The sequence below is a fragment of the Haliotis cracherodii genome, unplaced genomic scaffold (genome assembly GCF_022045235.1).
Source record: "Haliotis cracherodii isolate W230 unplaced genomic scaffold, xgHalCrac1.p SCAF_5, whole genome shotgun sequence".
Taxonomy (NCBI): Eukaryota; Metazoa; Mollusca; class Gastropoda; order Lepetellida; family Haliotidae; genus Haliotis; species Haliotis cracherodii.
The window spans coordinates 2539295-2552391 of record NW_027266308.1 but is presented as its reverse complement, the minus strand read 5'-3'; the positions used below and the strand labels follow the sequence as shown (position 1 = coordinate 2552391).

The following is a 13097-nucleotide window of genomic DNA, read 5'->3' as shown; positions in this document are numbered from 1 at the left end:
TTCCTGAATTTTATTAGAAATGGGAACAAGAATTTAACAGTCAAATTTGTTGGAAACATGTATTTATAAACAATATAGTAAAAGCTACAAAACCATTCGACTTTCAGATTAAATTCTTACACAAAATCATATACATGTACACTAAAAAAGAATTGTTAAAGATGAACTTAATGCTTTTATAAATGTAAATTTCGGACATGGTATTATGATAAAGCGGGATATCTATTTTGGTCAGAGAAGGATTCCAATTGAGCTTGTTAACCCAAGAAACAAATACCCCATTGCTTGGTCTATGTCTGTTAATATTGACTCTATAGGTGAAAAACACCTCATGGTTCATTACGGCACCACTCATTTTCGTCTCTTTAATATATCATTAGCATGGCCCCTTAGAGATTCCCACTGAGCACGCGCTGGGGATGCTGGGAGATGCTGGGCATCCTTTTAAATCACTTGTCAGATGCCCCTTTCTTTCATCACTCCCACTGAGGAGAAATAAGTTGTTCATTGTGTAAAATTGCCCATGAAAGTGACTCTTTTACTCATTGGCATCTGGAAGCCATAAAGACTTTCGGCCACATTCAGAACTTTTTTCATCAATACACGCCAGTGAGCTTGAGAATATAAAACATCTATTTTTTTTCGATTAGCTTTATCAAAAGACCTTAAAAAGATAGAAAAAATACTTAATGAAGTTAAGTTCATCACCATATTTTCATGAAGATATGGATTGTTCTTAAAGAATTTCATTTGTTATTGGGTACCATAGAGCCTGCAAACTATAAGTGAGTTTGGTTTTTCACCGCTTTTAGCAATATCCCAGCAATATCATGGTGGGGGACATCGGAAATGGGCTTTAGAGTTGCGTCCCTTGGGTACGCGTGAAACCTATGATTGTGGGTTTGAATCCCAGGTCACCCCGATCATGTTTCTAGGTTTGTCAGCACCATACCTGTGCTCGTGGGTTTCACCGAAGTGGTAAACGTCTGAGACCTGCATCACTTCGGGCTTTCCTTCCACATTAAGCTGACACGCCGTGATATGACTAGAATACTGTTAAAATCAGCATTAAACCCAACTTACTCACTCATTGATGATTCTGAGATCTATTGCTGTCATCTGTGCTCCAGGCGGTCGGGTAGCCTAGTGGTTAAAGCGTTAGCTCGTCACGCCGAAGACCCGGGTTCGATTCCCGACATGGCTACAATGTGTTAAGCCCATTTCTGCTGTCCCCCGCCGTGATATTGCTGGAATATTGCTAAAAGCGGCTTAAAACCATACTCACTCACTCACTCACTGTGCTCCAACAAATGAATGTTCATTGCACAAGTGGGACAGAGAGAGTGACCTGACCTGACTTTCTTGGTTACTGCCCTTTGGTAATTTCGCTTCATATCCAAAATGATAATGATAATGATACAAAGGGTAAAACTGTCCTTCACAACAATCGCTCTCATTTGCCAAGGTGAAGAGGGAGCAGGTTAGGCTGCACTCTTTGTTTGCTTGTGTTCTCAGAACAGTCACGTTTTGTACACAGAACAGTCACGTTTTGTTCTGAGAACAGTCACATTTTGTTCTCAGAACAGTCACATTTTGTTCTCAGAATAGTCACATTTTGTTCTCAGAATAGTCACATTTTGTTCTGAAAACAGTCACATTTTGTTCTTAGAACAGTCACATTTTGTTCTCAGAACAGTCACATTTTGTTCTCAGAATAGTCACATTTTGTTCTCAGAACAGTCACATATTGTTCTCAGAATAGTCACATTTTGTTCTCAGAATAGTCACATTTTGTTCTGAAAACAGTCACATTTTGTTCCTAGAACAGTCACATTTTGTTCTCAGAACAGTCACATTTTGTTTAACAAGTCCAGATTAACATGTCAACTGCATAGTCCAATCAAAGTCGCATAACGAAATCAGCATCCGGTAAACGGCTGTGCAGATTTGGGTTGATTGGAGGATTTGCAATGCATGTGTTCCGCCACCTCAGCATCAGATATGTATTTTCCAAATCTTTTCATATTTTTAATCAAGGTGCTCACCTCATTTGATGCACTTCACGAAGTAAGACCCATTTTATTACAACATAGAGCTTGATTAACGATCAGATAATCTTCAATGGGCGCCACCATTTTATTTGAAGCAAATGCAAGTGATATGAGAGGTGGAATCTTAGTCAGTAGGTAGGGACATTGAAGGGACATAACTTGTTATAGCCACTGGTGGCGCTACAATTTAGCCCAGAAATTCTAGCCAAGTTCATCAAGGGTGGAAACTGGACTTTAAAGTCAGTTACCTCCCTTACATCGGGAAGATGTTTTTGAGGATGATATGTATCAGATTCGGTTGTTGGTATAACTGTATTTTTTATTTACTGATTTCTTTCCAGATTCCATCTGATGAGACTCTCTGCAGAAACACAGACACCATGATGAAGTTACACTTTTAAACGATGGATGACGTGTTGGGGTGAGGAAAGGAGGAGGTAGGTGTGGAGATGGAGCACCATTCTGCTTCATCAACAGCTTTGTGTTACTGACAGAGTGCTGGTTAATAACTCTGTCACAACAAACAACTCTAGTGACCTCATCTTTGAACCTGAAAGATAATTTTTTAGCACCACTTGAAAGAAGCCTTTCACATTCACTGTATGGGATTAACTTGATATTGCCAAGAATATTGCCTTAGAATCTATTGAAGCAAGGTCTGTATGACTGCTTACATGTGTTGATAACGGTAAGGCAGACGTTTCAATTTCAGTACAAGCATGAGGACCAAGAACAGAGACCCGTGAAGATTCCGGGGTAGAACAGGTCTTCAGCAACCCATGCTTGCCGTAAAAGGTGACTATGCTTGTCATAAGAGGCGACTAACGGGATCGGGTGGTCAGGCTCGCTGACTTTGTTGATGCATGTGGATCGATGCTCATGATGTCAATCACTGAATTGACTGGTCCAGACTCAATTATTTACAGACCACCGTGATAGAGCTGGAATATTGCTGAGTGCGGCATCAAACAACAAACAAACAAATAAAAAAACAACAAGAACAGACAAATGCATTAGACAAACATTAATTTACTGTTTTGTTTTCAGCTCCCTTTTTCCAGTATGGTTGGCGCTACTGGTAATTTGACGTTTATATTTTTGCATTTTTGCAGGTATAAACGTTAAAAATAAAACAGTGTACACCCAGGTTTGTTTTTATGGAAAAAGAAAATTGATTGGTTAGCCAGTCAAATTCCCAAGGAGCCGATAGGGGTATCAATTAGAGATCACTCAACCTGAAAGATTGTTTATTAAAATAGTTAACTAAATGACAAACATTGAGAAAGGTTAGACAACAACTGAATTACCTCTTGGCTGCTGTTGGCGTATCGTAATATTATTGGTCACTGTGTGATATGGCTGTAAAGTTACTGGTCACTGTGTGATATGGCTCTGATATTACTGGTCACTGTGTGATATGGCTGCAAAGTTACAGGTCACTATATAATATGGCTCTCATATTACTGGTCACTTTGTGATACGGCTGCAAAGTTACTGGTCACTGTGTGATATGGCTCTGATATTACTGGTCACTGTGTGATATGGCTGCAAAGTTACAGGTCACTATATAATATGGCTTTCATATTACTGGTCACTTTGTGATATGGCTGCAAAGTTACTGGTCACTGTGTGATGTGGCTCCGATATTACTGGTCACTGTGTAACATAGCTGTAATATTACTGGTCACTATGTAATATAGCTGTAATATTACTGGTCACTATGTAATATAGCTGTAATATTACTGGTCACAATGTAATATAGCTGTAATATTACTTGTCACTATGTAATATGGCTGAAATATTACTGGTCACTTTGTGATGTAGCTGTAGTATTACTGGTCACTATGTGATGTAGCTGTAATATTTCTGGCCACTGTGTGATATAGCTGAAATATTACTGGTCACTGTGTTATATAGCTAAAAATATTTACTGGTCACTATGTGATATGGCTCTGATATTACTGGTCACTTTGTGATATGGCTGTAATATTACTGGTTGTTGTGTAATATAGCTGTAATATTACTGGTAACTGTGTGATATAGCTGAAATATTACTGGTCACTGTGTGATATAGCTGAAATATTACTGGTTATTGTGTAATATAGCTAAAAACATTTACTGGTCACTGTGTGATTCAAGCTGTATTATTAAAATTACAGATCAATGTTAAATTGTTACACTTACCTCTCCCGACAAACTACAGAAAGTGTAAGTAGACATTACAGATCATTAGCCAAATGTGATGAAAAGAATATTTGAAATATTTCCCCTGGGAACATTTTTTGTCAACAAATGTCAAGATGATTCCTCCATTATGTGCATGTTTTCTATCCCTGCTCTGGTGCTCTGTAAGGCAAATTGATAAGAAGCCATCCCTTTGTGTCAAAAACAAGAAAGAAATGCACTCAAACACTCCACATAAAAGGGACAATTAACATTTACATTCAAATTACTTTTCAACAAGAATTCAGCTATGAAAAGAAAAAAAGCATTAAAATAGAAGATTTAGCACACAAAACACCCTTGTGTCGGGAACAAGAAGGATCAAAAAGACTTTGATTTTAAAAAAAACATGTCTGACTTTTCGACAGGCAGTGTCTTTTTCAAAGGAGATTAGCTTTATAAAGGTCAATTAGGAAGCTGGCATGTCAATGAGCTTTTGACAAGTGGTCATGGTTTCAAAGGGTTGGTCTTGTGATGGCTAATTTAGCGGCAGGGTTGACCAGACAAGACCGTGTGTATGGCCATGCTGGAGTAATCAGTGCTGCCCCTGCCGCCGCTTCATCATAACACCACCTGTGGGTGTAAAACAATTATTTATGTTGCATGTTCACCTGAAAGAGATATGTGTACTTGGTATCCTAATTATCTCCATCCTCAATAGCTACACTTCCCCACCTGCAACTTGTCCCCCCCCCCCTCAAAATGGTGCCATCCCCCACCTCCAGAGTGTGCCTCCCATGCTTACCGTAGTGGTTCAAAAAAAGCTTCCTTTGGTTATAGGGTCTCCCTTGTTTACTCAGGTGATCTCTTCTATTGCTGACTATACGGTAGTGGAGATATTGTCCTCACAGATCTCATCTATTACTGACTTTACGGTAGTGGAGATATTGTCCTCACAGATCTCTTCTATTGCTGACTTTACAGTAGTGGAGATATTGTCCTCACAGATCTCTGACCGCCTCCGACCGCCGCCGTGGTCTAATGGTAGAGCATCCGCCCGGAGAGCGGAAGGTCTGGGGTTCGATCCCAAACCGCGTCAGACCAAAAGACGTTAAAAGATGGTACTTGTTGTTACCCTGTCTGGAGCTCGGCATTAAGGGGCTAAAACAAGGACTGGTCGGCTCGGAGTCCGTATACTGTGTCTGAGTGGTGTATTCATGTTAAATTGCGGCATGGTATCACTGTGTGCTAGCACTATAAATCGGCATCAGTCCAGACTAGTACAAGCAGCCACACACACACACATACACGTGCATGCATGTCGCTATATAAGTGCAATAATCTTGGACGCGACGTTAAACCCCATTTCACCTCACCTCACTACACCTCCCAGATCTCATCTATTACTTAACTATACGGTAGTGGAAATATCGTCACATATCACTTCTATTACCGACTATACGATAGTGAAGATACTTTCCTGACAGATCACTCCTATTACTGACTATACAGTAGTGGAGATATTGTCCTCACAAATTTCTTCTATTACTGACTATACAGTAGCGGAGATATTGTCCTCACAAATTTCTTCTATTACTGACTATACAGTAGTGGAGATATTGTCCTCACAAATTTCTTTTATTACTGACTATGCGGTTGTGGAGATATTGTCCTCACAGATCTCATCTATTACTGACTATACGGTAGTAGAGATATTGTCCTCACAGATCACTTCTATTACCAACTATACGGTACTGAAGATACTGTCCTGACAGATCACTTCTATTACTGACTATATGGTACTGAAGATATTGTCCAGGATCCCATCTCCTGAGAAACCCGACACCGCCTCACAGAGCTGTCAGTGAAATTAGCAAGGAATATGGCGACTTCCCGCTGGCAGAGAGTGTTGACATTGCTGGCACAGTTCACGCCAGGAATTCTGGGAAGTCTATGTCCAAAGAGCACTTCCTGGTTAGAACAAGTTATCGTGATAATTGCCTGATGAACGACTGTTTTACCAGATGCTGATATAGTGTACTGGCCGATGCTGGTGTACATAGCGATGCTAAGTGCGTTGTACTTGGCACTTATGTGGGAAATGTACATAGTGGGACAACAACCCTGGCATACAGTCCACACTTATGTACGCCATGTAAATAGTTAATAACATAATGATAGCTCACCTGGGAAAAATACTTACTGTGGATTTACAAGCTTTTAAGTTTATTTTACATAACTGATAATATTTTAGAAACTAACGATGATGAGATGATGATGATGACGATGATGATGATGATGATGACAGTGGTGATGATGAATATAGTGCCATACTCTAACTAGACTTCATGTGTTTATCAAAAATGTTTAATAAATCTATAATCTATATTCCTCAAAAGAAGTTAAAGAACACCTGAGTTTTATTACATAACTGATAATATTTTGGAAGTAAACGATGATGAGATGATAATGATGAAGATGATGAAGATGATGATGAATATAGCGCCATACTCTAAACTTCATATGGCATAGGTTTCTGGCGTGCCCAAGGGATGCAACTCTGCACAGCTAATCGCTGGGCAGGAACTTCTATCTGTAACAGGACCCCAGAAATACAAGAATATGCAAGAACTGCAAGGCCAGGGAGGGTGGCTACGGTGGCCCATAAGGGACATGGAGTCTGTTTTTCAATATTTTGGGATTGCAAATCATCATTAGTTATCAGAGCTGCAGATAGCTTTTTGAGCAATTGAGTTTTTACTCGAAGGTTTCTATTTTTATTGGGTTACTACATTTTTCATTGGGTAACCAATATTTTTTCACTCTATTCCCTCTATTCTATTGGGTTTTTCCCAAAATGAGTTAACATTTTGAGATTTCAAAAAAAAAAAAAATAATGTTTTAGATGTATATAAGGGTTCGAAATAGAGGCTTGACTCAGAAAGTAAATTAGCTCGTAATTGTGTTTCGGAAATTAGCTCCATTGTATGCCTGTTGAAAAAGCTTCAATGGGGATTTATGCATGCTGATTATAGACATTTGAGGTTCTCATTTAATGCATGCGTTTCTGTACGCAAGTTAATTGAAAGTAAGTGGGTTTTGAATACTTTTGGGGGGGATTTTACGCAAATAAGCAGCTTATCTGTAGCTCTGATTATCGCGCGCCTGAATGAGAATGATGCACTGTAAATTACTTCAGGAACTTCAAAACATACTCACTGCCAAAAGAAACGTAAATACCATACATGTTTGTTAATATTTGAAGATTTACTCATATTTAAGATATATTAGTTTGTTTGATGCAAAAACATACTGGAATGTTGAGTGAACCGACACTCATGATTGCATCACGTGTGATGCCAAAGATGCGTGGCACGAGATGCACCATTTGTCTCGTGCAAGATTAGCATGTAAAGTTTGGAAATCACGTGCAGCATATCGTGATAAGAATAAAGACACTGTGGTAACACTTGACTGATTGTTAGTTTTGTCATTAAGTGGTACACATTGGAAACATCTCTTCTTAACGTACATACTTCTCTACATGTTTCTGTGGTTTGCGTTTCTTTTGGTGGTGAGTATATAAGCACTACTGATATTACTTCTAAAGCATGATACCCTCTTCCAACCTCATTAAACAACGTTCACATCAAGTACCAAAGAAGTTTGGATAAACTGTAACAGCTCAATACCCATGATGTCCCTGCGATGTCAGCTTTGTTCAACTCTTTACATTCATGGTGTGTAGTGTATGTATGTTATTTCTACTTGTACTCTCTCGTACCCTCTCACATATGGGAGACTTTAGTGCAATAAAATTCTGTCATTGAATTCTTTATGACATGGAAATGTCTTTTCCAGCAATGTTTTAGATGTTAAAACATTTTCTTATCTTCTTCATCAAATATTGAATGTGAAAATCAGATTGAAACGATCTGTGAATTTAGTCAATTGGACTCTGCCAGACTCGTCAAATTAAATTAAATTTGATATTAAAATTATGGTTATTTAAATACAAATTAGTGAGATACGCATGCCTCATATGAAATAAGTTGCCGATAACATAATGGTTAACACGTGGACTCTTCTATGACTTTCAGATGTCCTGTTTAAATTTCTTGACGAAAAAAGTTTCAAATATTCAAAAAATTGATTTCACAGATGACAGAAGAGGGAACAAGTTCGAAGTACTGAAAAATGTGTTTTATTCATCTAAATTTCAACATTTAACAATCAATGTTAGCTGTTTGTTCAGTATGGTATGGTATGGGGTGGTATGGTATGGTATGGCATAGTACGGTATGGTACAGTAAAGTATGGAATGGTTCAGTATGGTACGGTATGGTATGGTACGGTACAGTACGGTATGGTACAGTACGGTATGGTACAGTATGGTATGGTATGGTATGGTATGGCATAGTACGGTATGGTACAGTAAAGTATGGAATGGTTCGGTATGGTATGGTACGGTACAGTACGGTATGGTATGGCATAGTACAGTATGGTACAGTAAAGTATGGAATGGTTCAGTATGGTACGGTATGGTATGGTACGGTACAGTACGGTATGGTACAGTATGGTATGGTATGGTATGGTATGGTATGGTATGGATAGTACGGTATGGTACAGTAAAGTATGGAATGGTTCAGTATGGTATGGTATGGTATGGATAGTACGGTATGGTACAGTAAAGTATGGAATGGTTCAGTATGGTACAGTATGTTATAGTATGTTATGGTGTGGTACAGTATGGAATGGTGTGGTATAGTATGGTACAGTATTGTATGGTATGGCATAGTACGGTATGGTATAGTACGGTATGGTACAGTAAAGTATGGAATGGTACAGTATGGTACGGTATGGTATGGCATGGCATAGTACGTTATGGTACAGTATAGTATGGAATGGTGTGGTATAGTATGGTACAGTATTGTATGGTATGGCATAGTATGGTATGGTATAGTACGGTATGGTACAGTAAAGTATGGAATGGTACAGTATGGTACGGTATGGTATGGCATGGCATAGTACGTTATGGTACAGTATAGTATGGAATGGTGTGGTATAGTATGGTACAGTATTGTATGGTATGGCATAGTACGGTATGGTATAGTACGGTATGGTACAGTAAAGTATGGAATGGTACAGTATGGTACGGTACGGTACGGTATGGCATAGTACATTATGGTACAGTATAGTATGGAATGGTGTGGTAAAGTATGGTACAGTAAGGTATGGTGTGGCGTGGTGTGGTGTGGTACAGTATGGTATGGTAAAGTAATGTATGGTACAGTATGGTATGGTACAGAATGGTATGGTACAGAATGGTACGGTATGGTACAGTATGGTATGGTGGTAGTTGTTGTTGAGGAGATGGTGGAGGTTGTTGTTGAGATGGTGATGGAGGTTGTTGTTTAGGAGATGGTGATGGAGGTTGTTGAGGAGATGGTGATGGAGGTTGTTGAGGAGATGGTGGTGGTTGTTGAAGAGATGGTGGTGGTTGTTTAGGAGATGGTGGTGGAGGTTGTTGAGGAGATGGTGGTGGTTGTTTAGGAGATGGTGGTGGAGGTTGTTGAGGAGATGGTGGTGGAGGAGGTTGTTGAGATGTAGGAGGTTGTTTAGGAGATGGTGGTGGAGGTTGTTGTTTAGGAGATGGTGATGGAGGTTGTTGAGGAGATGGTGGAGGAGGTTGTTGAGATGTAGGAGGTTTTTGAGGAGATGGTGATGGAGGTTGTTGAAGAGATGGTGGAGGTTGTTTAGGAGATGGTGGTGGAGGTTGTTTAGGAGATGGTGGTGGAGGTTGTTTAGGAGATGGTGGTGGAGGTTGTTGAGGAGATGGTGGAGGAGGTTGTTGAGATGTAGGAGGTTGTTGTTGAGATGGTGATGGAGGTTGTTGAGGAGATGGTGATGGAGGTTGTTTAGGAGATGGTGATGGAGGTTGTTGAGGAGATGGTGATGGAGGTTGTTGAGGAGATGGTGATGGAGGTTGTTGAGATGTAGGAGGTTGTTGTTGAGATGGTGGTGGAGGTTGTTGTTGAGATGGTGACGGTGGTTGTGGTGGTGGTGGTGGTGGTGGATGTTATATCCGAAGTATGTTTGCAGGAACCTGCTGACTTCCCCACCTGTCAGTCGGTGTAATGTATTTACAACTGATAGAACTGACATGTCCGTCTCAGCCTGACATGTGTTATCTCCCCTTGACTATGACTCACCATGTTTTTTTGTTCCATCAATATCCACCTTTCTACAGGAACCAAAACGAACTATCCCGAGGCCTGATTATGTGTAATTATTGTTCTACTCTGTTTTCAACTCTGAGAGACAAATCGGTGCAAAGTCTTGTCGCACACCTTGTTTAAGTTTTAGACATCCGCGGAATAATTTGTTTTGAATGGCAGACATTGTTTTATCACCTGGGCTCATTTCAAGCCCTCACTTTCAGCCCTGGAATATCATTTTACTTCTCAATGGTGGAAGTTTTCGCTCTCACCACGAGATGTTGACATTACAGTGGCTCCCTCTGTTGGTGATTGTAAACAGACTGATTGAATTAATGGACAAATAAAAGGAGATAGAGGGAAAAAAGGAGAGAAGCACTTGCGAGGAGCATTTGGGAGTACTTGTCAGAGTTAACGAGAGAAAGTTGTATTTTCTTAAAAGTGCTCAATTACCTGTGTCAGGGCCGTGTTGCAAAATGTAGATTGAACCGAAAATAAACACAAGGAATCGATTTGCTCACTCTTGCCCTGTTTATTTCTCTTTCAAACTGACAACTTGCTTACTTTGATTAACTGAAAAAGGCTTTAAAATGTTGAGTGAAAGTCAAGGATTTTTCAAATCAGCAGATATATTGGACATTATTTGAAGATAGCTGCAAAGTAAATATTATCATTTAGTGTATACAAAGTATTATGTTTATCTTTGTTCTTTGTTTCTACATGCATCACAAAGTAAACAGATAGCTGTGAGAATGTGGAAAGAATCTTACATCATCACTTCTTGCCCGATGATATTAACAGGAGTATCTGTTACATGTAGGGGTAGAAAGACTCTTGAGTTTTGTTTTATCCGACAGAGCTATAAGCTCATCCCTGCTCATAGACCTCGACAAAACACTGCAAATGTCAAGATCAGTATGAAGATATGAATGTGTAACCGTTTTATTCTTAGTGAGATGAATGTGAACTGTTTGGCTTGTCTGCTTGTTCTGGGGTGAGTGAGTAGGTTTAGGTCTTTTATTTGTTTGTTTGATTATTTGTTGTTTAACGCCGCACTCAGCAATATTTCAGATATATGACGGCGGTCTGTAAATAATTGAGTCAGGGACAGACAATCTTGTGATCGACATGAGCATCGATCTTGGCAATTGGGACATGATGACATGCATCAACAAAGCCAGTGAGAATGACCACCCGATCCCGTTCGTCGCCTCTGACGACAAGCATGGGTTGCTGCACAATATGTGTACTGCCAAGTCGGCATGTTTTTAATGAAGGTGCTCACGTGATTTGATGCTCGTGATTTGATTTAGGGAAGAAAGATGTTTTATTACAACATAGATTTTTGTTATCAACCAGATCATCTTGACTGGGAGCCGCAAGTGATATGAGAGGTGAAAAGTGATTTGTCAATAGGACGGACATAGAAGGGACATAACTCGTAATAGCCACTGGTGGTGCTACAACTGAGCCCAGAAATTCCAGTCTAGTTCGGCATGGGTGGAAACGGGACTTTTACAGTCAGTTAGCTCCCCTGCCTTGGAAAGATGAAGGATGTGATGGATAAAAATTGTTTTCTCACTCACCATCTTCACTCACCATCTTCACTCACCGCCATTGTGACCCTCCAAACCCATCCTGGAGCCTTTCATGACAAACTGGTTCCATCTGTTCACAAATACCTGTAGGGGTCTTTAAACACTTTACTTCAGCAAACGTTTCATCCGTCAACCATGCCCAGGTCCCGTGATGATGAACTAGTCCAGATTTACCCCAGTTGTGACCCTTGAGAGGAACACTAATGCCTTACTTCTGTGCTCTAAGTCTACAGTCAGACAGTTGATGATAATTTTGCTTCCTACTTCTGCAGCAGCAGTTGTGACTTATTACCTTACCTTTGCTTTATTAAACACGCAAACATCTTTGAATGCTCTGCTTATCATGGCTCTCGCTTCTGACCTTTGCTCTGCTCACCTGCTTATCATGGCTCTCGCTTCTGACCTTTGCTCTGCTCACCTGCTTATTATGGCTCTCGCTTCTGACCTTTGCTCTGCTCACCTGCTTATCATGGCTCTCGCTTCTGACCTTTGCTCTGCTCACCTGCTTATCATGGCTCTCGCTTCTGACCTTTGCTCTGCTCACCTGCTTATCATGGCTCTCGCTTCTGACCTTTGCTCTGCTCACCTGCTTATCATGGCTCTCGCTTCTGACCTTTGCTCTGCTCACCTGCTTATCATGGCTCTCGCTTCTGACCTTTGCTCTGCTCACCTGCTTATCATGGCTCTCGCTTCTGACCTTTGCTCTGCTCACCTGCTTATCATGGCTCTCGCTTCTGACCTTTGCTCTGCTCACCTGCTTATCATGGCTCTCGCTTCTGACCTTTGCTCTGCCCACCTGCTTATCATGGCTCTCGCTCTCACCATTGCAATAGCTGTTCACCTTTGCTCTGATTACCATTGCAATAGCTGATCACCTTTGCTCTGATTACCATTGCTCTAGCTGTTCACCTTTGCTCTGCTTACCATTGCAATATCTGATCACCTTTGCTCTGCTTACCATTGCAATAGCTGTTCACCTTTGCTTTGATTACCATTGCAATATCTGCCCACCTTTGCTCTGCTTACCATTGCAATAGCTGATCACCTTTGCTCTGCTTACCATTGCT

At 40.3% G+C, this 13097-nt stretch overlaps 1 protein-coding gene across 1 annotated transcript; it reads right to left on the bottom strand.

The window, feature by feature from the left end:
* Positions 1 to 6726: 6726 nt before the first annotated feature.
* On the bottom strand, positions 6727 to 12889 carry LOC139442250 (uncharacterized protein DDB_G0287625-like). The gene is made up of 4 exons (XM_071223038.1): positions 12407 to 12889; positions 12045 to 12114; positions 9546 to 10336; positions 6727 to 6807 (listed from the first exon to the last, which is right to left on the bottom strand). The coding sequence occupies exons 1-4, from the start codon at positions 12887 to 12889 to the stop codon at positions 6727 to 6729; spliced, it is 1425 nt and encodes a 474-aa protein (XP_071079139.1).
* Positions 12890 to 13097: the final 208 nt, after the last annotated feature.